This window comes from Colobus angolensis, unplaced genomic scaffold, assembly GCF_000951035.1.
Source record: "Colobus angolensis palliatus isolate OR3802 unplaced genomic scaffold, Cang.pa_1.0 Scaffold221, whole genome shotgun sequence".
In the NCBI taxonomy this organism is placed as follows: Eukaryota; Metazoa; Chordata; class Mammalia; order Primates; family Cercopithecidae; genus Colobus; species Colobus angolensis.
The window spans coordinates 3,820,213-3,845,908 of record NW_012115389.1 but is presented as its reverse complement, the minus strand read 5'-3'; the positions used below and the strand labels follow the sequence as shown (position 1 = coordinate 3,845,908).

Here is a 25,696-nt window from a genome sequence, read left to right as displayed (position 1 = left end):
AAAGACTGAGGCAGGAGAATTGCTTGAACCTGGGAGGTGGAGATTGCAGTGAGCCGAGATTGTGCCATTGCACTCCAGCCTGGACAACAGAGTGAAACCCCATCTCTACTTAAAACACACACACAAAAAAAATAGCTGGGCGTGATAGTGCACATCTGTAAATCCCCGCCACTTGAAAGACTGAGGCAGGAGAATTGCTTGAACCTGGGAGGTGGAGATTGCAGTGAGCCGAGATTGTGCCATTGCACTCCAGCCTGGACAACAGAGTGAGACTCTGTCCCAAAAAAGAAAAAAATAATCATATTGGTCTCATAGTGTTTCTCTGTATTTTTAATATAATATGTATGTGCTTATGAGAAACAGAAAGAAAAAGTGATTTGTGAACAATTTGAGGACGTTTGGTCCACGTTTTTTTCTCCCACTTGCACTTGTGGCATAATCCAGAGGAAGAAGGGCAGCTGGGTATCAGGGCAGCCAGGGAGAGGATGGAGGAGAAACCCAGGAGAGGGCAGAGGAGGAGGGATAGCTGTGCCCACCTGGTCCTTTCATTGTTTTCTGCCTCTGCCCTTGTAGTTAGAAAAAGAGTGTTCGGTGTTTAGAAGCCTTTGCAAGTAGCATAGTCAGGAGTCTTTCAGTCCAGGAATTGAAGGTGCTAAAGTAGGAGGAAAACATACATAGAAGAAAGGAAACATCCACATAAGTAAGGTGTGTTAGTCTGCTAAGGCTGCCATAACAAAAGACCATAGATTGGGTGGCTTCAACAACAGAAGTTTATTGTATTGTCTCACAGTTCTGGAGGCTGGAAGACCAAGATCAAGGTGCTGGCAGGGCTGGTTTCTGCTGAGGCCTCTCTTCTTGGCTTGCAGACAGCCGCCTTCCCTCTGTGTCATCTTCTCTGTACACAAACATCCCTGTGATCTCTTCCTCTTCTTTTAAGGACACCAGTCCTATTGGATTATGGCCCCATGCTTATGATCTTTTTGGGTTTTTTTTATTTTTGTTTTGAGATGGGGTCTTGCTCTGTCACCCAGGATGGAATGCAGTGGCAGGATCATGGCTCCCTATAGCCTTGACCTCCTGTCTCCAATTGTAGTCGTATTGGGGGATTAGGACGTCAATATAGGAGTTTTGAGGGGATGCAGTTCAGTCCATAATACACAGTAAGCCACTTCTAGACCCAGTCTGAAGTCCTGAGCATTCAGCTGGTATCTGGACTGGATCACCTAAGAAACATTACAGAACAATGTAGGCCTCTGGTGTTTAAAATAGTTTAATTATGTCACAGGGTAGTCCTGAATTCCTTCTTAGTTCAGCCAGTCTTGGCCAGCCGAGTTTCAGGGTAGTGATGAGCACTGATGAGGTGACTCCCCCTTCTCCAAACTCTTCTTCTGCCACTGTCCCAAGAAAACCATAAAGGGGAAGTTTAAATAATGGATGGAATTTTCCTGACTTGGGCTGAGCGCGGTGGCTCACGCCTGTAATCCCAGCACTTTGGGAGGCTGCGGTGGGCGGATCACCTGAAGTCAGGAGTTCGAGACCAGCCTGGCCAACATGGCGAAATGCTGCCTCTACTAAAACTGCAAAAAAAAAAAAGATAGCCAGGCATGGTGGCACATGCCAGTAATCCCAGCTACCTGGGAGGCTGAGGCAGGAGAATTGCTTGAACCTGGGAGGCAGAGGTTACAGTGAGCTGAGATCTTGCCACTGCACCCCAGCCTGGGTAACAGAAAGAGACTGTCTCAAAAATAATTATTTCCCTGTCTTATGTTTTTCTACTACACAGCTTATTATTATCTCTGGGGAGGAGCTTTCCCAGGGTGAGGAGGGGCAAGGGTCTAGTTGCGAGGTAGAGGGGTGAAAGCAAAAGGGAAATGCTAAATGAAATGGCACAGCAAGGTCTGGGCAGCTGCACCTTTGATGACAACCTCCTTGGAGAGAAGGACTAGATGGGCTAAATGAAAGCACTGTCCATCCTCCCCACCCCTTCCTTCCTGCTTCCTCCTCTTCCCATCTCCTCCACCTTCTCTCTCCTGAAAGGGACTACAGAATGATGATTCCGTTGCCAGTAGGACCTTGACATAAAACCCAACCCACAACCTCACAGTTGATTTTCAGGGGATGAGCTTCTCAGAAACCAGAATTTGATTACTTAATATTGAGTTTCCAAACAATAAAATATATTATTAGATTGATTTGTTTTGCCACACCTAGTGGAGATTCTCACGGTGTACCACCTGTGAGTCAAAAGGCTGGTGAATGAGTATGTTGCAAAAACTCTAGGTGGGAACATGACACGTGAGGAATGGAACTTGTGCTTCTGCTCTTCCCAGCATCTTCTTTGGCTGCATGAGAATTAGTAGTCTTTCATCTCCTAAAGACTGAAGGGCCATTTAGAATCACACCTGTTTTGAGTTTATAGTCACGCTTCTGAAGCTTTCTGTCTTACAGCCTTCTCTGACCTCAATCAAGCTACCCCTGTTCATTTAAATACTTTAGGTCTTGGCTATTGGTTTAGCTTAACATTTGATTGCCATAAATAAGAACTACAGAAAGTGTGACTTGTAAAATCGTGGACCCAGAAAAATTAGGGAACAATCTCATAATACTAATGAAACCATTTTTTTCCCATAAAATAAATATATAATTAGATATAGAAGTTTTTTTTTTTTTTTGGTTTAAGCTATCTTTTCCTATTTCTATCTTAAATAATTTACAGCTCTCCTTTCATCCAGGCAATTATCAATTCTATAATAAAATAACAACAGTGGGTACTGTGTATGAAACACTAAACTAGGGTCCTTCATTTCATTTGAATTTTGAAATAGACTCCATCATATATTGTTATGCTGTAGTTATAGATAAAGAACCAGGGCTGACCTTTGGCAATCACAATCAAAAAAACAAAAGAAGTGAAGGCTCAGTGAAGTAACTCGCCCAGCAAGATGCAATTTATATAGGGTAGAGTCCCCTGTCTCCCGATAATGCTTTTCCCCACACCTCAAAGTCTTGATCTGGTTCCCATTACCCCTCAGACTTTGGGTCTCCAGTAGAACGTTTGCACTTGCAGTTCTCCTTCCTAACTGGCTCAGGGAAACTCACATGACGGCATGGAGCCTGTTTCTGCACCTGTAGATGGGAATGGGCAAGTCTTTCCCACCTCACTTGTCTCACAGGGTTGTTGAAAGGCTCAGGTGTGGTCATTACAGTTAAATAAGGAAAGGCAGGGAAGAATCCCCATAGCTCTCCAAATACAAATAATGAAATGCAAATTATTATGTTTTTTTTTTTTGAGACAAAGTCTCACTCTTGTCACCCAGGCTGGAGTGCAATGGCGCCATCTCGGCTCACTGCAACCTCCGCCTCCCGGGTTCAAGCTATTCTCCTGCCTCAGCCTCCTGAGTAGCTGGGATTACAGGCACCTGCCACCATGCCTGGCTAATTTGTGTATTTTTAGTAGAGATGGGGTTTGGTCTCAATTTCTTGACCTCGTGATGTGCCTACCTTGGCCTCCCAAAGTGCTGGGATTCAGGCGTGAGCCACCGCACCTGGCCACAAATAATTTTATACCCTTGTAGTGATGACCTTTCTGTTATCTGTTAATGAATAAATACGAAGCATGTAAGTGTCAGAGACACCAGCTACTTGATCAATAGTGGCATTGTTTTAGAACTGTCTCTATTGGATTTTGCCAACCCACTAGAGAATTACCAAAGCACATTTCTGACATAACTATGATTGATTTTTTTTTAATTTTTGACTAAATATGTTACCTTGACTAAATTGGTTACTTAATTGCGTAGTGGTGACCTATTTACACTTTTCAGATAGGTACAAATAATCTGTGTCTTATAGCTGGCCATTAAAGAGTAGCCAGCCTGTTATTTTTAAGAAAAAAGCTCGAGTAGTTACTGTATTTGTATCATTTTGGAAATCTCTCATTTTTCTAATCAGCAAAATGAGGATAATGTAAATAACAATAACCCTGACCTCGCAGGGTTCTCGGGATTAAATGAGATATGGTGCATACAACGTGCTTAGCATGGTGCCTGGAGTATGGTCAGACCTTAACAAACACAAGTTATAAATGAGGTCCCGAAATACAAGAAATTCACTTCCTCAGAAACCTTCCTTGAGCCTGGCTACATCTATAGCTACATTTTCTACATGTTAAATGCCTCCCTCAGAAGTGTCACTGTTGGAGTTGCCAGGGCACCAGTTTATTACTTTGCAAATAGATAACTAAAAGAATCAAGACAAAAGAAAAAGGCACTGTCAAAGAAGACATTCTTTCTTACACTGGATCTCACGAGATGTGGATATTTGGCCTGGAACTGCTCACATGGGTCAGCAAGCCTGAGAATGACACCAGTACCCCACGGACCGTGGAGAGAAATGGCTGGGGCTGCAGGACCCAGCCAAGCCTGGCGCGCCTGTCTTCCAGGCACAGGAGCAGGACGTTGTCTGAAAATATGAAGAATGAAATGGAAGTAATGTAATACCTGGGATGGGGGGGCGCTTTATGTATCTTTTGGTAATAAATAAAAACAAAGCAGGTAAGTGATTGAGAAACCAAGTAGCTGATAACAGTCATGGGTCAGGAGGAACCTGATAACCACAGGTGAGAGTAACCAAGGAGATGATGTCCTTCGAACAAATAAAGATAAAACAGTTATCTGGGGAAAAGACTTCTCAAATGCGTCCTGGTCTTTTAACTTACAACTGCTAGTCCTTTGTGATACCTGATTTCTTAAACTTACGCTCAAAGCACTGCGAGAAAGTTGAAGAACTTATTTTCTTTTGTCTCCATCTGACCAGTCAGGGCCTCCTACTTCACACTGATTTTTCTTTCCCTCTAAAAGAACTCCCTTAATCTCTCATTTTTCAAGAACCAGGCTCCTTGACTTTACAAAAATAATGTTCCAGTGACACAACTCTTCTTTGCTGTCTCTCTCCAGTGCCTTTCCTTGTTTAGAAATTACCCTAATTACTGATTTTTTTTTAAGTACAGACAGGGTCTTGCTATGTTGCCCAGGCTGGTCTCAAACTCCTGGCCTCAAGCGATCCTCCTACCTTGGCTTCCCAAAGCGTGGGGATTACAAGTGTGGGCCACTGTGCCTGGCCTAATTACTGATTTTAAATATTAATCTTTCTAAAAGTCAAACTCCAGAACTGTGCGTGTAGAACTATCCAATTTCTGTATATAACTATAGAAATATACATTAGATAAGCACATTGCTTTTATAGGAATCAAAAATTACCTGTGAGCTTACATAAAAATTATTTGCAGAGGTTACCTCTGGAAGCAGTATTGGAAGTGGAGGACTTTTTTCTTCTATGTTGAAAATATTTTAAGTAGGCCGGGTGCGGTGGCTCAAGACTGTAATCCCAGCACTTTGGGAGGCCGAGGTGGGTGGATCACGAGGTCAGGAGATCGAGACCATCCTGGCTAACACGGTGAAACCCCATCTCTACTAAAAATACAAAAAAGTTAGCCGGGCGTGGTGGCAGGCGCCTGTAGTCCCAGCTACTCGGGAGGCTGAGACAGGAGAATGGTGTGAACCCGGGAGGCGGAGCTTGCAGTGAGCCGAGATGGCACCACTGCACTCCAGCCTGGGCAACAGAGCGAGACTCTGCCTCAAAAAAATAAATAAATAAAAATATTTTAAGTAAATTTTTGAAAATGAATAGAAATTTAATCAGGAACAGGCTTTCTATCCAAAAAAAAAATGTATAGTCTTCTTTACAAAAGAAGAGAAATAATTGTACTTGTTCAGTCATTCAAGGCCACTGAAATAATTGGCATAGCTTGAGCTGTGTGGTACTGTCACAATATGCAAACACAGTGTGGTAATTTTTATAGTAATTGAACCTGACTTACGTCTTAGAAAGTCATAAGTTAGGAATTCATTCTGTTCATTCTTTTGATGTAAAAACTAAAGAAAGCAAAACATTTTTTGGCTGGACACGTTGGATCACCTGAGATCAGGAGTTCAAGACCAGCCTGTCCAACATGGTGAAACTCTGTCTCTACTAAAAATTCAAAAATTACCCGACCACGGTGGTGGGTGCCTATAATCCCAGCTATTCGGGAGGCTGAAGCAGGAGAATCACTTGAGGCCAGGAGGCAGGGTTGCAGTGGGCAAAGATTGTGCCACTGCACTTCAGCCTGGGCGACAGAGTGAGACTCCGTCTCAAAAAAAAATAAAAACAACAACAACAAAGAAAACATTTTTTTTAAAAAACTGAAAAGTAAAGAATGACTTTGACTTCAATGTCCCAAGGGTCTGCTTTATGTAGTCTGCCCCTCCACAAGCAGGGACTGGGTCCTGGTCACCTGGGTATCCTTGTAGTAAGCTCTTAGCAGGAACTGGGTCCTGGTCACCTGGGTGTCCTTGTAATATGCTGTTAGCAAAGGTTGCTGAGTTGAATGAACTTCACCGTTTCAGTCCTTGCGTACAGTAACAGGCACTCAAGAGAGTCCACACCGTAGGGTTGATCAGCCACAACGAGAGAGAAATATACTCTAAGAGCACACACCATCAACCCCAGAGTATCCCTGCCGACCAGGAAAGCAGTCACAGTGGTGCAGGTTCCCACCTACCCCAGAGAAATCCCATCTCTACTAAGTCAAGCAAATAGAAATTCCAACTGTAGCAGCACCATCTATTTTCATTATATAGTGTGTGTGTGTCTCTCTCTCTCTCCTTTTCCCTCAGTCACTTGACACTGATACTGGGCCATTTATCCTCATCTTAGAGTTATGTTTGTATAATTATCGACATGGCCATTTGATATAAACGATTCTGTCCCTCACATCCAAAGAAAAGGGAAGAAACAGAAAGAAAAGCCCTAATTTCTGAGCAATTGTTTGTTGTTTGTTTCCTATTTTCTAATTGTCCTCCATCTTTACTCATCTGTTTTTTTTAATATTAATTATTTTTTTGAGACAGGGTCTGGCTCCACTGCTCAGGCTGGAGTACAGTGGCGCCCATGGCTTACGGTAGCCTTGACCCATTGGGCTTAAGTGATCCTCCCACCTCAGCCCCGTAAGTAATTGGGACCACAGTTGTGCACCACCACACCTGACTAATTTTTCTTTTTTTTTTTTTTTTGGTAGAGATAAGGCTTTGCCATATTGCCCAGGCTGGTCTTGAACTCCTGGATTCAATCCATCCTTCCACCTGAGCCTCTCAAAGTGTCAGGATTACAGGCGTGAACCACCATGCCTGACCAGAAATTCTTGTTGAGGATCTAATATTGCCAAGCACTGTATTAACAATTCAGAAAATACTCCTACTTAATAAATAAAGACTTGAATTGTTTTCATTACTTCATTGAAAAGAAAAATTTTTTATTTAAATTATATCGTCAGCCAGGCGCAATTGCTCACCCCTATAATCCCAACACTTTGGGAGGCCGAGGCAGACAAATCATTTGAGTCGGGAGTTCAAGACTAGCCTGGCCAACATGGTGAAACCTTGCCTCTACCAAAAATACAAAAATTAGCCAGGCGTGGTGGCAGGTGCCTGTAATCCCAGCTGTTTGGGAGGCTGAGACAGGAGAATCGCTTGAACCCAGAAGGCGGAGGCTGCAGTGAGCTGAGATCATGCTGCTGCAGCCCAGCCTGGGCGATAGAGCCAGAGACCATCTCAAAAAAATAATAATAAATAAATAAAATTGTGATGTAGTTAACCAGTATGATCTTTTCAGTTATTTTTAAATTTTTGAAACAACATGCTGTATATCAGCCATCCATCAGAGGAGGAAAGAAATGTGTAGAAGAGGGCCTGGCACGGTGGCTCACGTCTGTAATCCCAACACTTTGGGAGGCCAAGGCGGATGGATCACGAGGTCAGGAGTTCAAGACCAGCCTAGCCAACATGGTGAAACCCCATCTCTACTAAAAATACAAAAATTAGCTGGACATGGTGGCGCATGCCTCTAATCCCAGCTACTCGGGAGGCTGAGGCAGGAGAATTGCTTGAACCCAGGAGGTGGAGCTTGCAATGAGCCAAGACCACACTACTGCACTCTAGCCTGGCAACAGAGCAAGACTCCGTCTCAAAAAAAAAAAAAAAAAAAAAAAAAAAAAAAGGTGTAGAAGAACTGTCTTCTGCTTCAGATCATGAACTGTAGGAACAAAATAGATATGTGTAAAAATGTTGCTCTTTTTCTGAACCAAAATAAAATTAGATTTTTGTTGTTGTTGTTGGAAAAGGTAGTGGATTTCAGGAGAAATCAGAAAATAAATTATTTCAGAAACACAACAAAACTAAGTACAATGTTAAGTTAAGAAAATTATGTTTAGAAATTGTGATTCTATCACTTTATGAAACAGTCTTTAATAATTTTTCAACTTATACCAAGGATATTCTTTTATTTCTTAATGACTAGTTTTAAATATGTAACTATTCTCTCTGTACTGATTTTTAATTAGTGCTCATAAAGGCTATTTATTGATAGAACTCATTTTTTCTCCAAAATGGAGTTAACCGAAATTCGGTAAAGATTCAGAAGATTCATTTTAGTAAAAATTCTAGTCATGAAGGGCAAAAGCCCATGAATTTCAGCCTTTGTAGAAGAATCCATTAATGCAGCATTACAAGTAAGTACATTTTAGTGCCTCCTTAGTTATTTTAAGCAGGAGGCCTCCTTAAAGGGCACACAGATAAAGTCAACATAGATCTCCACTGACCCCAGGCGTGTGGCCAGAGGTCAACTCCCAACGGCTGTCTGGACTCCCTTTTCCCTGCAGTGCTGTATTGACTCTTGTCTCGGGGATGACAATCCTTTGATAACAGTTTTTTTATTGGGAGAAAATTTGTGGGAATGCATAAGGTCTTGCTAACATAATTCCATATTATGCTTACTCAACAGGAGAAGTTTTAGTTTAAACGTAGACTTATTGGAGATGGCTGTGTACCCACAGGTCAGGGAGTCTCGCATCTGCAGATTCTTTGTGGTTTCTCGTCTGTTGTCGCTTATCCCAAATAAGTAGCTGCGCTTCTTGGAAGACATGATTGCGTCACTGGAAGGGGTCATGGGAGTCTTCTGATTGAACTCGTTTTCCTCCCATCTGAAAGAAAGAAAAGTTGAAAACAAGAGGAAAAACATTTCACACTTCCTGGCATGTAATATCTCGGCCAGTTTTTGTTTGTTTCTTTTTTGAGACAGATTCTCGCTCTGTTGCCCAGGCTGGAGTGCATTGGTGCACTCTTGGCTCACTGCAACCTCTGCCTCCCAAGTGAGTTCAAATGATTCTCCTTCCTCGGCCTCTCATGTAGCTATAAACGACAGGTGCTCATTACCATACCCAGCTAATTTTTTTTTGGTATTTTTAGAAGGGACAGAGTTTCGCCATGTTGGCCAGGCTGACTTCAAGTGATCTGCCCGCCTTGGCCACCCAAAATGCTGGGATTACAGGCGTGAGCCACTGCTCCCAACCTGGCCAGGTTTAGATCCTGGTTTTGTGACAGAATCAGAATGACTAGAAGATTCCCGTTCTGATCCACTGCAGCTAACAAATACAGCTCCAGTTACCGCACGAATCCTGCACCGCCTTTCATCAGCAGATAGTTAAAGGCAGAGAATTGGGTTTTGTCGTTTGTAAAGATAGTGCGTGTAAACAAGCATGCAGTAAATTATGTTATCTGCAGTAGAATCTTCCATTGGTAGCTTTGGTCAGATGGACCCAGATACACCGCCTTCAGGGTTCTTCTTGTTTTGTCACCATGAGTAGAGATTTCCATGTACACTGCCTCATCCATACTGAAATCGTGTTGCAGTCTCAGAAGCTGCAGCAGCCATAGAGTCCAGTGACATCCTTACCAGTAAGATGTCTTTGACCTAGAGAGTGCATTTCAGGGGTGGGACAGCATCCCTGTGGCTAAATATGATTATTCATTTCTTTCTCTTAAACTATAAAATGCTTGTTCTTTTTCAAATCCATAGCTACACACAGATTATAGAGGCATCTTAAAAAGCCTTCTATAGCTGGGTGCAGTGGCTCACGCCTGTAATCCCAGCCCTTTGGGAGGCTGAGGCCGGTGGATCACTTGCGGTCAGGAGTTTGAGACCAGCCTGGCCAACATGGTGAAACCCCGCCTCTACCAAAAACACAGAAAAGTAACCGGGCGTGGTGGTGGGTGCCTATAATCTCAGCTACTCTGGAGGCTGAGGCAGGAGAACCGCTTGAACCCGGGAGGTGGAGATTGCAGTGAGCCGAGATCATGCCACTGCACTCCAAACTGGGTGAGAGTGAGACTCTGTCTCAAAAAAAAAATAAAAAATAAAAAAAACCTTCTATAAATGCCATAAGATGCCCGCAAATGCCATCTCAAAATGCAGTTAGGCAGGGAAATTACCTGGTATGAGTCGTAACCTAGGCAGCTGGAAAAAAAATATGTGTCCACCAGTTACCCTTGTGTTTGATGTTTCAATCTGTAGAACAGCAAGTGTGGTTTTCTTTCTGGGGTCCCCCCGTTATATGCACTCACTGGAGTAACCAGAGAAAAATGTTACCCTCCTGCTGGGAACTTAGAAGTCAGAGGCTATGATACCCATCTTCATACCTAAAGTTTTAACATATAGCAAGTCCCCACCTACAAGCAGGTCTTGTGTCAAAAGTGTAGTTGTAGTTCATTGTTTGGAACCCAGAATGGATTTTCCCATAGGCATGTTATGAATGGCAGCTGTATTCCAGGCAGCTGCGGAAGCCTTTTTAGCCCATTTATATACCTGAAGTGCAGTCCTGTGCAATTAGCAAGACAAGAACCAGCCATCATCCATCACAATGTTGTATGTGATCTCCCAGCCTCCCCCCTTCCCACTCTTAGTCGGCCCAGCCAGGCAGGGAAGAGGGTGTTAATGAGGCCTGCAGGTGCACAGATTTGCTCTCCACCTGCTGCATCTGCAGGGGTTAAGCAGGCTTTCCTCTCCTCTTCCCCCTCACCATCCCTCCTCTCCCTGTCCTCACCCCCAGTTTCCCTTTCCCTGTGCTGAAGGGGCTGGGCAGTGAAGTGAGGAAGGGCAGCTGGAGCTGTTGGGGGCTGAGGCCACATTGTGCAGTTCACATCAGAACCCCCTGGGGACTTGCCCCAGTTGCAGATTCAAATGCAGCAGGTCTGGGGTGGGCTCTGAAATTCCAAATATCTAACAGGCTCCCAGGTAACGGCCATGCACAGGCCCACAGGACCCATCTGAGTAACAGGAGTCTCTAAACACCATGCGGGGAGGAGAGGCTGGTGAGGAGGGAAACCTCCAGTTACAACTGAAAGGCAGTGGAGGGTGAGAGCTGAGTTCTATTCTCTAGGCCTTGGGGAAGTCCCTTTTACGCTGAGAACTTTTTGCCACGTGGGAAGAAGCAGGCAAACCCTGGATGCCATCAGGTGCTGGCACATCGCAGCCTCATCTCATCCAAGGCGTTCTTGGCCAGGGCATTTGGAGGTTCTACATGACATGGCATTAACCCTCGGGAGAGCAGGCACAGTAGAACCCGAGTGTCTCCTCCAAGCAACTGGGTGCAGCATTGCCCCATGCGACTGGGTGCAGCATTGCTCCATGGGCATCATTTGTATGAAACACTCACTATGAAAGCACAGTAGGAAATGCTGAAATGGAAAAGGAACGGGTCATCTGGGAGCCCCAGAATCTAGACCCTGGAGCAGTGTTTCAGGGCCTAAGGATCCATCAGGGGGGCCAGCGTCAGAGGCCCCAGCACACACAGGGCTTCTGATGCAGGAGGAGAGTGTGCGGTTTGAAGATCTTTCATCCCAACACAGCAAAGCGGTGAAGAACCAGTTTTCATCCTGTCTCCACCACTAACTAGCCATGTGTCCTTGAGCACATACCCTCATGCCTAAATGTCCTCTGTCCTCATCTGTAAAGTAAGGCTAAAATGAGTACCTACCTCATTAGGGTGCTGGGAAGCTCAATGAGATCTTTTCTGTAAAACCCTTAGACTGTCCGTCAAGTGTCACAAAAGCAGTAGTAGGGGTGGCTGTGGCGGTATGGTAGGGGTGAAATGAGTAATTTGAGATTATAGGCCTACTAAAGTCAAATTTCTGGTGTTGCAACTTATTACTAGTGTGACCTGGGGCAAGTGACTTAGCCTCTCCAAACCTCAGTTTCTTTGCTTGTGAAATGGAAATAATAAAAGTTCCTACCTCCTACATTATTGAGAGGATAAAATGAGGAAAGCACGTAGCACAGTGCCGGTCAACAAAGCAAGCTCTCAGTGCATACCAGTTACTGTTACTGAGGGAGACCCGGGGGACGACTGGCATCTGAACAGGAGTTTTCCAGCTGTGCTCCAGGAGCTGTAGGTTTTACAAAAATGTGTCTTGAGGGTGAGAAGGAGACCATTATTCACCCTGCCCACACCCGCTGCCCCCTTCAACCTGATGGGCTTGTCTTTGTTGGGGTTCAGCATGAAGATTTTATTGAGAAGAGAAGGTTTGGAAGATCACTGTTTTGTAGTTCGGGCGTGTTGTGGGCCACAGGGAAGATAAATGGTCTCAGTTTTCAGGAAGTTGACATTTGCCTTTTCTATTTCGTTTCCTTAAACAAAAATTGAAATAGCAGATGAGAAATTTAAAGAGATATATGCATCTAAAACCTAAAGTTCTATGAGGCTGTATTGAATGATAGAGTTCATTTGCGTCATCAGACGTTGTGGCCACTTTATAGCATTTGCTAATCTCTAACACTTGGTTTTCTCCCCCAGATGAGCACCATGCCAGGACTGCCCACCCGGCCCTGCTTTTATGACATAGATCTTGATACCAAAACAGAACAAGTTAAAGGCTTGTTCTAAGTGGACAAGGCTCTCACAGGACCCAATGCAGGTAGGCTGATGTGCTTCAACTTTTTCTCTCTTTGTTTTTTTCCAGTTCGAATCCTTTTTTTGTCATACTTGTTTTTCTGATACCACAGAAGTGATCTGATAAATCCTTTCCTTCCTTGGTTACTCAAAGTCCTACCAAATGACTTACCATGACTGGAGTTCACTCCTGGGTGTGGATGTGAGTTAGATGCTCAGATGCTCAGTACACAGCCCTTAGTGTACCTGCGCGCGAGTCCAGTGATAGCCAAATTATGTCATCCCTGACTATAGATATGTTTAGAGCATCTCTGACCATGACAGAACTCTGTAAACTCATTATTCTTTTCCAGGATTAAAACCAGCATCTGTTGTAATTTTAAAAGAGTAGCTTCCTACCTTCCTGCCACGTATCTCTTGGTACAGAGTTAGAATCCTATGAAAGAGGAATCTTGGTGTATCCGTTTCCTGGGGCTGCCATGACAAAGTATCACAAACTGGGTGGCTTAAAACAGGAAAGTTTGAAACAGTTCTGGAGGCTAGAAGTCCAAAGTCAAGGTGTCAGCCAGGCCATACGCCCCCCGAGACTCTGGAGGAATCCTTGCTGGCCTCTTCCTAACATCCGGTGGTGGCTGTCACAACCTGGCATTCCCACCTTGCAGCTGCGTCACTCCCGTCTCAGCCTCTGTGGTCCCACCACCTTCTCCCTGTGTCTGTCTCACATGCTGTTCACCTCTTGTAAGGACCCCAGTCCTATTGGATTAGGTAGGGCCCACCCTAAGAACCTCCTTTTAACTTGATTACTCTGCAAAGACCCTCCTTCCAAATCAGATCACTCTCACAGGTGCTCAGGGTTAGGACTTAAGCGTATCTTTTAGGGGACACAGTTCAACCCAGAACACTCGACCGTGGCACAACAGGTGTGTTCGGCTCTCATATCCCTGGACAGGCACACAGCAATAGGACAGACCATTTCACTAGAGGGCCCCACGGGTCCCAGGAAGGACAGGGCAGCAGAAAGTAGGCCACTTGATGACTTCGGGTCTGCACAGTCTCAGGTTGGGCTTTGACTTTGAGCTGTCTTAGGCAGCCCAGACCTGGGAACTCTCCGTCTTATTCATGTCCACCCCACAGCACTGCAGCCATACGTGCTGGCTTCTGTCCTGACTCCCCACTGGGAAGAAAAATGACCACATTCCTAAACCTCCTCCCTGGGGGACAACTTCTAATCAGAAGTTTGAAAGGCTGAGGGCTGCTTCTCCTACGCCAGGGATCAAACATGTCCTCACCATATTCTAAAGACACATTCCTTCCCCGCAAGCACCCCGCCTCCTTCTCCCCACTGACTCCTGTTCCTGAGCCCAGAACCTCTCCCTCTTGCCAGCATATTCTCAGCCTTTGCAGATGAGCTTCCATGACCTAAAGACCCTCTTCTTCAACCACCTCTGAGTTACAGCTGCAAGCCAGGCATCCAGGATTCTCATTTCATTTGTTTCACTACCGGTAGTCCACTTGAGGACTTGTTGTTGTTGTTGCTTTTTGAGACAGAGTCTTGCTGTGTCACCCAGGCTGGAGTTCAGTGGTGTGATCCCGGCTCACTGCAACCTCCGCCTCCCAGGTTCAAGTGATTCTCTTGCCTCACCCTCCCCAGTAACTGGGATTACAGGTGTGTGCCACCACACCCTGCTAATTTTTGTATTCTATTTATTTTTTATTTTATTTTATTTTACTTTATTTTTGAGACAGAGTCTCACTCTGTCACCAAGGCTGAAGTACAGCGGCACCATGTCAGCTCACTGAAACCTCTGTCTCCTGGGTTCAAGCAATTCTGCCTCAGCCTCCCGAGCAGTTGGGATTACAGGCACCCACCAGCATACCCAGCTAGTTTTTATATTTTTAGTAGAGAAAGGGTTTCCCCATGTTGGCCAGGCTGGTCTCAAACTCCTGACCTCAGGTGATCTACCCACCTCAGCCTCCCAAAGTGCTGGGATTACAGGCGGGAGCCACCGTGCCCAGCCTAATAGAGATGGGGTTTCACCGTGTTGGCCAGGCTGGTCTCAAACTCCTGACCTCAAGTCAGCCACCTCATCTGGCCAAGTTTTTTTGTTAAGCCTTTATTGCTAAAACACTAAAGACCTAGGCTATGGGGAGAAAGATAAGGGACCCGTAAATGAAATTACATTAAAACAAGGTGTGAAATTGTTTGTTTTGGGTTGCGGATGTTGTTTGGGTGGTGTTTGTATGTGTTTTTTGCTGAGGAGCGGGAGCTGTATTAAGTTTGAGCCATAACTGCATCTTTTGTCTTTGTTATTTCAGAAAAAAGAAAACTCTAGAAAATGAAGTAAGGGAGACTAGTTTAACAAAGAAACCCATAAATTCAAGCATTGATAAAATGTTGTTTGTCTTTTGGTGTGAGTTTGTGTGTAGCGAATGTCTTGCATTCCCCAGTAAGGCCGTGGGGAAATATTGCTATCTCCCCAATTGCTAGTTGGCCTAGCAATACCAACTCTCTCTTTTTATGTCAGGAACCCATTATGTTACATTTCTGCTGTTTGTCATTTTTCTCCAGAATAAGTGTGTTCAATTCTCCTATGTGTCTTGGACAGTATTTTTCCAGCTTTTTGGTGAGTTTTCACAAGCTCTCCAAGTAGGTCACGTAAGTCCAGTTATACCTTAATCATTGTAGTTAGGACTCAGGTAATGCGAAGGGACACATCCTTAGCTTTACTAATGCATACCCTTAAATCCTTTATTACCTGCTCCCTAACAAGAATTCCTCCAGATCTTATAGACGGGGCCTGCAGAGCAGGACAGGGGCCTGTGGTAATTACCTCCGATGCACTGGGCATTGTGCTAAGCACTTTGCAGGGGTGGTCACAGCACCTTGGAGCCAAGTGTTGTCCCATAAGGCCACAAGGCTTCAAGAGGACCGAGCCTACCCCTTGGTCACTGAGGGGGTGGCCCTGGTCTGCAAGGCTACAGAGCTGCCTTGCCACCCTGTGGCACTGCCTCTCGTTTCGTAGCTGGCACACGTCATTTTGCCAGCCTCATCACATGTCATGCTGGCATCAACCCAAGGAGGTGGGTAGTGTTTTTGTTTAAGAGCTGCGAGAACTCTGCCCAGAGCAGTCGACAACCTGCTCAAGTTGTGCAGCTAGTAACTACAAAAGCGAAGACTCAACTCTGATCTGTTGACTCTCGATATTACCCCAACCTTTATGCCCCAAACCGAAGGATGCCCTTTTCATTTCAGTCATGGGCAAAATGAACTTTGGCCCATTCCAAAAGATGATATCAGCTATTAGAACAGACAGGTATTTGAGGATAATGGGGTAATTTTTTTTTTTAATAAGTAAAGATAATTGTTTGGGTATTAAAAGCTATGGTTTTGTCATAACTCTTTCTAGTCCAAGTATAATAGAGCCAACTCTTTCCTGATTCTCTAATGGAATGGCATTTCCACCCTCTAACCACCCCCCAATCCAAGGCCTCCTTCTTCTTTGTAAATTGCTAAATACTATTCTAGGCTAAGTGGGCAGTGGTTCAAAACCCATCGTTTGACCCTGCTGGAACAATCAAAAACAGATCCAGTGTCCTAAGATAAAACCAGCATACAAAGCAAATGTTCCCTCTCGGTGGCTCCTCAGTAATGACCCAGCAAGCATTGTCTGTTTCCTGTGCCTCTCACTGTAGCCATCAGGGACCACTTCTACTAATAATCAGAGGTCTGTGGCTGTTCAAAATGCATAAGATAAAAATGTTAAAGCTTGGACAAACGTGGGCATCCGAAAGGAAATGTCTGGCTTGCTGACTTTGCTCCCTCAGGGATCACACCGTAGATGACATGCATACCCAGGTACTGAGCAGCACACTCATTATTCCCCCAGGAAAGTGTTGAAGGCGCCTCCCACTCGGGAAGAAGATTGTGCTTGGTTGATGACAACTTTCTGTCCTTCCCTTCCTCACCTTTCTAGCCTGTTTGACCTCCTAGGAAACCGTGTGAAACCAAAGGTGAACGTTATATGCCAAAAAAGCACCAGAATTTGAGCTCTCCTTGCTCCCTCTTCCCAAGACTTCTCTGTAGTCCCTTCACTATTGTTAGAATAAGGGCATGACTCATTCTTTTGGATATAACTAAATAGAACTAATTAGAATAAGTTGTTTGTCCCAGTGAAATCGATCCGGCCGTTGAGTCTTTTGTTTAAAGATTATTGGAACGAAGGATTTGATATTTTACCCCCCATTCTGTTTTCTCATTCCGAAACTTTATCATATTTCTGAACTTTGGCAAGATTCATTCAAATGAACACACAATAAAGTCTGGCAAATTTCCTAAAGAATTCAGGGACTCCCTTCTTTATTCCTCTCTGAAAAGTTGTGTTGAGTACGGAATCAGATTTACTCCAGTCCTGCTATAAATGTTTGTTATTTACAAAAGAATTGCTTTTTCTTGAATTACACATGCAGAAATAAGTTCAGGAAAGAAACTCATTTCTTTCCTAAACTGGCTTTAGGGCATCAACAGACAAATGGTTAAAGAAAATGTGGTATGTATGGACAGTGGAATACTATTTAGCCATTATAAAGAATGAAATAATGTCATTTACAGAAGCATGGAAGGAAGTGGAGGTTATTATGAGAAATAAGCTGGGCACAGAAAGACAAGTGCTGCATGTTCTCACACTCATGTGGAAGCTAAAAAGCTTAGCCTCATAGACAGAATAAATGGTAGATACCAGAGGCTGGGAAGGATGGGTAGCTGGGAGGAGGGTAGGAAGAGAGGTTGGTTTTGGGTACAAATGTACAGTTAGACAGAAGAAATACGCTCTAATGTTTGATCGCAATCTAGGATGACTATACTCAGCAACAATATTTTGTATACTTCAAAGTAACAGGAAGAGAGTACTTGAAATGATACCAACATACAGTAATGATAAATACTCAAGATAATGGACACCCCAGTTACCCTGACTTGATCACTACACATTCTAGGCATGTAATAAACGCTCCCATATACCCCATAAGAATATAAAATACTAGGCCGGGTGTGGTGGCTCATGCCCGTAATCCCAGCAATTTGGGAGGCCAAGGTGGGTGGATCACTTGAGCCCAGGAGTTTGAGACCAGCCTGGGAAACATGGCAAAACCCTGTCTCTACTAAAAATAGGAAAATTAGCCAGGCGTGGAGGTGCACACCTGTAATCTCAGCTACTCAGGAGACTGAGGCAGGAGAATCGCTTGAACCCAGGAGGTGGAGGCTGCAGTGAGCTGAGATCATGCCACTGCACTCTAGCCTGGGTGACAGAGCAAGACTCGGTCTCAAACATGTATATAATGTATCAATACAAGGGAAAAATGGGCAGAAATTTTCAATGATATTTAATAACCATAAATTAGTCTTGAGTTGGGTTGCTGCCTGCCAGCCCTTCTGTGGACAGCCCTCTTGTTCTGTCGCAAGTCACAAGCCACAGCGTTACAAAGTGCCCTGGGAGGGCGCCTGAGCTCTGTGGTTTTAGTCTTGACACTTTATCTTTTCACAGAGCAATTCAAAAATTGCTCATCACCATTGTGTTCCGAGAAAAGCGGTGCCAACGTATCACCCTGAGCCATCCAAGGAGTGCTGTGTGCCCTCTTCCTTTCCGCTTCTAGGCGGGGGCCAAGTAGGATGGAAGCTCCAGCTTTATACTCAAATAATCCTCATCAACATCTAAAAGACAGTGATAATTAAATCTCTCCTATGTTGCTAAATTAAATCTCTCCTATCTAACTAAAATGGAATGTTTTAAAGCTTAGGTAACAATTGTGAAATTCTTAATTCCTCTTAAAAACATTTTTTTCTGAGCACATTTTGATTTCTTATTCCCATGCCAAAATAGAATGTTTCGTATATGGTATCTTCCAAAATATTTTCCCACTGAGTTAACTTCTGAAATTGCTTCTTCCAATGATAAGCAATAAACAACAGATTCGTTTTTACATTCTCACCTTAGCTATTGCATCTCTGATTGTTTTCATCTGTAATGAGACTTTCTATACTTTGGTCAGTCCTTCTGTTTTTCTTAAAATGTGGGACCACGGGCCAGGCACGGTAATCCTGTAACCACATCTGTAATCTCAGCACTTTGGGAGGCCGAGGCAGGCAGATCACCTGAGGTCAGGAGTTCAAGACCAGCCTGGCCAACATGGCGAAACCCCATCTCTACTAAAAATACAAAAATTAGTCGGGCATGGTGGCAGGTACCTGTAATCCCAGCTACTTGGGAAGCTGAACCCCGAGAATTGCTTGAACCCAGGAGGCGAAGGTTGCAGTGAGCCGAGATCGCGTCGCTGCATTCCAGCAAGGGCAGCAGACCAAAACTCCATCTCAAAAAAAAATAAAGTCAGACCACAAACTCTAAGCCCCTTTAGACACAAAATCACAGGATACAAATGTAATGTGCTCATCAGCTGGTCTTCCACCACCCATCTCCGGAGCATGGAAGGCCTTGTCCAGCCTTGCCTTGCCAAGCAAAGGGTCATCTCTACCCTAGCACGCCTGCTGTCCCAAGAGTCATTGACCCTCAGGTCAAGGGATACCAGAGCCACTACAGTGAGGCTGGCCGTGTCTCTGAAATAGTTTCTTTTTGTCCATCTTTGTTATGCTTATAATACTCCTGTTTTCTGTTTATTCCCTTCACTTGAATCAGATATTAGGGGAGTATTTGAAGCTCCTCGTTCCCTCTCTTCATCAATATCTTCTGTCTAGAAACTAATCAAGCACCCTTTCTGGCTCCAAACCGCTCAGTTATCTCTGGGAGGCCAACTCACAGGATTTCAGCAGAGTTACACTTTCTTGGCCTAAAAGATAAGTCCTTCCATGTATAAATTCAGATTAAAGGCAACATATTGCATTTACATTTTAGAGGGGTGAACACATTTTTTCCTGGGACTTAAGTGTTGTTTTGTTTCTTTGTTTTTGTTTTTGCTTTTGTTTTTAATGTCGTTTGATTTATTTCTCTTTCTAAGAGATTACAGGATTCAAGAATGGCAATGAATCTTAATAGCCTTTGAGAGAAGGCAGCAAAACTTTAGTACTAATTTCCAGGACCATGAACTTCCATGCTGTCCTAAATGGCATTTTTCAGACATTGCTTTCTGTGCCTATTCTATAAAACCCAAAATCCAAGGTAACAGGATTCCTTATCTAAAATCCTAAACAAGGCTGGGCATGGTGGTTCACACCTGTAATCCCAGCACTTTGGGAGGCTGAGGCAGGTGAATCACTTGAGCCCAGGAGTTCAAGACCAGCCTGGCCAACGTGGTGAAACCTCGTCTTTACTAAAAATACAAAAATTAGCTGGGCATAGTGGTGCACACTTGTAATCCCAGCTACTCAGGAGGCTGTGACAGGAGGATTGCTTGAACCCAGGAGACGGAGCTTGCAGTGAGCCAGGATCTCGCCACTACACTCCAGCCTGGGTGACAAAGTGAGACTCTGTCTCAAAAAATTAAAAAAAAAAAAAATCCTAAATATTCTCCTTCCACAGGATCCTACAAACTGTAGATCCCAAACTTGGAAGTTCTGGGAATTCTGCCAGTATCCCCAAGTAAATCTCTTGGGAAGTTTAGAATGCTGCATGGCATAGCGGTGCCTGCCCTTCCAGAGTGGTGCAGACTGATTCTCCACGTCTGCTAAGTAAAATATTCCAAACACAGATCAGCCTTATCTAGTGAACAGAACCATCGCTCCGCTCTTGAATTTTCTTTTGGCCTCAAACTTTAGAGCTATAACATGTTAACGGTTTAACACCAGAGGAGAAAGCTATTCTTAAACTACTCAAACATGGTTTTTTTTTTCTGTTTTTCAGACTCCTGAAACAGACTACTCTTTGCCTTTTTGCTGCAGTTGGAGAAGAAACTGAATTTGAAAAATGTCTGTTACGCAATGCTAGAGACATAGTGAAATAGGCTAAAGATTTCTTCTTCGTTCATGATGAATTCTGTTCACAGCCGAGTGTGGTGTTCAGCAAAAGGACCTCCACCAAGACTGAAAGAAACTAATTTATTTCTGTTTCTGTGGAGTTTACATTATTTCTACTGCTTACACTTTAGAATGTTTATTTTATGGGGACTAAGGGATTAAAAGAGTGTGAACTAAAAGGTAACATTTTCCACTCTCAAGTTTTCTACTTTGTCTTTGAACTGAAAATAAACATGGATCTGGAAAACCAACCAGCAAGTTTTCAGTGCCAGATAAAACGCTCTGCCCTCTAGAGGTAACTCCTCATGGGAGGCAGCTGGGAGTGTTACCTGACACCGATTTCCTAGAAAACTGTGAAGGCAACCAAGCTTTTTAAACGTGACAAGAAAAGCAATAACACACATCGAGAAATACCTGATCAATCGGGAAATCTGACTGTCAGGGATCTCTTGTAATATCTCTTGGAATGAAGTGCACTGTGTATCCAATGCTATTTTCCAGCGCCAGTGAAGTTGCTATTTCTTACCTAAAACAAATGGGTTTATGCTGGTTTCTTCCACCAAGGAATGAGTCTCAATGGCCATTAAACTTTCTAAGGCCCACAGGGCTAGGAAAAGTCGCTCTTAAAGGTCAGGTGTTTGGAAAATGTTTTTCCTTTTGCCCAACCCTTAATTAATAGTAGAGAATGTTCTGTGGCCTATTCCCCTCACTGGGAGTTCTTGACCCTTCTTTGTTTTCCAGTTTTTCCTACAATAATATAAAATTACGTAAAAGTTAAAACAAAACCAAGGATTCAGGAAGAAACAAGCAGTGATTGTCCTCTAGGCAGCCTAAAGAAAATAGTCACCATAAATATCTTAGATGTCCTCCAGGCATATCCTGCAGGATCTTTCCTGCGTCCTCTTGTCCTGCACCCTCCAGTGACCCTGCTCAGCCATTGCTCAGCCCATAATGCATCTTTATGCACAATTTGTCCCAAAACACTGTTTAGGAACTCAAAAGCCTCCCACTCAAAAGCTGTCTGTCCCAAGAATAATTTCACTTGGCAATTCTGAAGTGTCCTTCCCCATCCCTGCCCTTTGTTTGGGAGTACACCTCTCCAAATATACAGTAAAGCACCAGTTAACTGTATATTTGGAGAGGTATACTCCCAAATCAAGGGCGTACCCCTCTCCCTTTACAGTAAATTTGTAAACCCTTTGTAATCTCCAAATAGATGTATACATTGAAAACCCTATATATTCCACTCAGAAAACTGTCTTTTTTTTTTTTTTTTTAGATTGGGGGGGGGGCTCACTCTGTTGCCCAGGTGGAGTGCAATGGTGCAATCATGACCCACTACAGCCTCAACCTCCCAGGCTCAGCCTCCAGAGAAGCTGGGACTACAGGCACGCACCACCCCACCCAGCTAATTTTTGTATTTTGGTAGAGACAGGGTTTCACCATGTTACCCAGGCTGGTCTCAAGGTCCGGGGCTCAAGCGACCTGCCGGCCTCAGCCTGCCAAAGTGCTGGGATTGGAGGCGTGAGCCACCGTGCCTAGCCGTGAATTGATTTTTAAGCAGTTGCCTTCTGCTACTCATGTTTTTATTCTTTTCCTCTGCACTGAAAGGTTAATTTTCTATTTTTGAAAATATTTAAAAAAAAATATTTTAGGAATCTCCATTCAAAAAGCTTTAGCCTAGGGACTCCTTTCCTTACCTACTTTTACCAGACAACTCATCAACTCAAAAAGTAAATAAGCATCCTGCATACCAGTGTGGGAGAGTTTTCCACTGCTCACTTTGGAAGGACTATCATCCAGGTGCTGCTGGAAACCGCAAACTGTTTCCCATTGTGTAGGCTCATTCAGAGTCCTCCGGGTGTCATAACGCGGGCTCTGATGGATTTGTTTTTGCTCATTCGCTACCCTACCGATGGTAGCGTGTATTTGACTCCCACTGAGTGATATGCAGTCTCCATCCGAAGAAAGGTTAATTAATGGGCTCATGAACTCCTGATGACTTAGGGCATTCACCGAGAGAAGTATTATTATGGGGAGTATTGGGAGGAGCCAGTTATCAACCATCTCTTCTGAGGCCACAGCATGAGAAAAGAAAAATCACATAACCTTTGGCGTGGTGGGTTTCAGTTAGAAATCTTCCCAAGAAGAGTGGATACTGATTTCTTTCTGCCTTTAATTGAAATGTAAAAATCTAATAGGCCAGAGATAGTGAGTGGTTCCAATTACCCACTGTGGTGCACAAATGTGTAATCATGCCCCCGTCTGCTTGAGGACTGGCAGTGGTGACACCTGCCAAGGTGAAGTCCCAGACCAGAAGAATCATCTGTGAAAGCTTTCCAAAGAACACACTATAGGGATTAACTGAGGAAGAGATGCACAGGGACTTGGGAAAACAGCAGCAAGGCAATGAGCCAACCCACTCATTCAGAATTTTTTTTTTTTTTTTTTTTTTTTTTTGTTGAGATCACCCAGGCTGGAATGCAGTGGTTTGATCTCGGCTCACTGCAACCTCCACCTCCCGGGTTCAAATGATTCTCCTGCCTCAGCTTCCCAAGTAGCTGGGATTACAGGCATGCACCACCATGCCCAGCTAATTTGCATTTTTAGTAGAGACAGGGTTTCGCCATGTTGGCCAGACTGGTCTTGAACTCCTGACCTCAAGCCATCCACCCACCTCTGCCTCCCAAAGTGCTGGGATTACAGGTGTGAGCCACCACTCCGGGCGTCATTAATATTCTTTTTATTCTCCTATTGTCAGGGTTATTTTGTTTGTTTTAACTAGAGTGTATATGTTTAATACACTTAAAGCTATAAGGAGTATTTTTCACAATAGATACTTAAAGAGAATCCTAGTTCCCTCCCATCTGATAGTAGCCAGGGTTTGTTTTGTTTATTTGTTTGTTTGTTTGTGTAATTAGAATGTGCCCGGCCTGTTTTTATCATAATTTACCTTCTATATTCCCAGAAAATCCACATACACATATTTGTACATTGCTTTTTCATAAATGTGTTCACACAAGGGAGTAAAAATTAAGTAACAAGTGCATTTTTTCTTTTTTTTTTTTTTTTTGAGAAGGAGTCTCACTCTGTCGCCAGGCTGGAGTGCAGTGGCGTGATCTCGGCTCATTGTAACTTCTGCCTCCCAGATTCAAGCAATTCTCTGCCTCAGCCTCCTGAATAACTGGGATGACAGGCGCCCGCCACCATGCCCGACTAACTTTTGTATTTTTAGTAGTGACGGGGTTTCACCATCTTGGCCAGGCTGGCCTTAAACTCCTGACCTCATGATCCACCCACCTCGGCCTCCCAAAGTGCTGAGATTACAGGTGTGAGCCACTGCGCCTGGCCAACAAGTGCATTCTTACAGCATTTATTACAAACCTATAATCCGTATCCTCTGAAAAAGTCAAGCATTATGACAAAACAACTGGTCAATCAACAGATCTTCATGTAACACTGTAAACCATAATGCAGCCAGAGACAGATATACCCCAAAACTCTAACAGCTATACTTCAGAACAGCAGAATGGACTAGAATTCAGGGGTCTGAATTTGAATGGGGAAAAAATGTAACATCTTTATGGCTGTAATGTAGCATTTCCTTCCCTGTGAGTGTCAGCAGCAAAACACAGCACTATCAACAGTGCTGTGTCTTTTTTGTTTGTTTTGAGATAGGATCTCATTCTGTCACCCAGACTGGAGTACAGTGGCACAATCACAGCCCACTGTAGCCTTCACCTCCCAGGCTCAAGCAATCCTCCCATCTCAGCCTCCCCAGTAGCCAGGACCACAGGCACACCACCACACCACACCACGCTAATTTTTTATTTTTTGTAGATAGGAAGTCTTGCCACATTGTCCAGGCTGGTTTTGAACTCCTGGGCTCAAGTGGTCATCTCACTTCAGCCTGCCAATGTGTTGGGATTACAGGCATGAGCCACTGTGCGTAGCTTTTTTTTTTTTTCCTAGCCACTAGACCTCCAGTGAAACAGTACCTATGTCTTTGTCATCAATCAGAGATATTTTAATATTACATGACAGTTTCTACAAATATTCACAATAGCATTTATGCTTCTCACTGCATCAAAATTATAGTAGTTATTAGATCTCCCACTGTCTTTGTATCACATGTAAATAAAGAGGCACATACATTGCTATAACCAAATGTGGTACCTTTTCTATACTTTAATAATTGCATTTCAGGCTGGGCGCAGTGGCTCATGGCTGTAATCTTAGCATTTTGGGAGGCCAAAGTGGGTGGAGGATCACTTGAGGTTAGGAGTTCGAGACCAGCCTGGCTAACGTGGTGAAACCCCATCTCTACTAAAAATACAAAAATTAGCCAGGGATGGCAGCACACACCTGTAGTCCCAACTACTTGGGAGGCTGAGGCAGGAGAATCGCTTGAGCCAGGGAGGCAGAGGTGGCGGTAAGCCAAGGTCACGCCACTGCACTCCAGGTGCGCAACAAGAGCAAAAGTCTCTCAAAGAAAAAAACAAGCATTTTACTATCATTGATTTGTTTTATAATCATAAGTGTTTTCATTTAAGCATTTAAAAAATATTATTCTAAGAAGGGATCCATGGGCTTCACCAGCTTGTCCAAGGGCATCCGAGGCACATAAAAGGTTAGAATCCCCTGGACTAGATGAGATGGTAACAGCCTAGGTTCTGGTTCTGTGGCAGCATTACCTGGTTTCCAACATTGCTACCTCTACATCTGCACCTCAGTCCGTCTCTACATGTCCCTGATCCAGGGTGCCTGGTGTGCCTATAATAGAGTCTTGGTCTGTATGTAATGGTAACACAGGCAGCAACTGCCACCAAAGTTTCTCCAGCCTGATTCAGAGGATGCGCAAGAAGCTCTGGACACGGTGGAGCGCCTAAGCCTTGGTTAGCAACTCCACCCCCAAG

The 25,696-nt window shown here is 44.0% G+C and overlaps 1 protein-coding gene across 1 annotated transcript in view; it reads left to right on the top strand.

Moving 5' to 3' along the window:
- The window catches only part of MTHFD1L (methylenetetrahydrofolate dehydrogenase (NADP+ dependent) 1-like), a 239,925-nt gene extending 218,894 nt beyond the window's left edge, over positions 1-21,031 (top strand). The window contains exons 28-29 of the mRNA XM_011943777.1: positions 12,725-12,845; positions 20,668-21,031. Of these exons, the coding sequence (XP_011799167.1) occupies positions 12,725-12,814 (90 nt within the window). The 3' untranslated portion in view covers positions 12,815-12,845; positions 20,668-21,031. The remainder of the gene's footprint in view (positions 1-12,724; positions 12,846-20,667) is intronic.
- Positions 21,032-25,696: the final 4,665 nt, after the last annotated feature.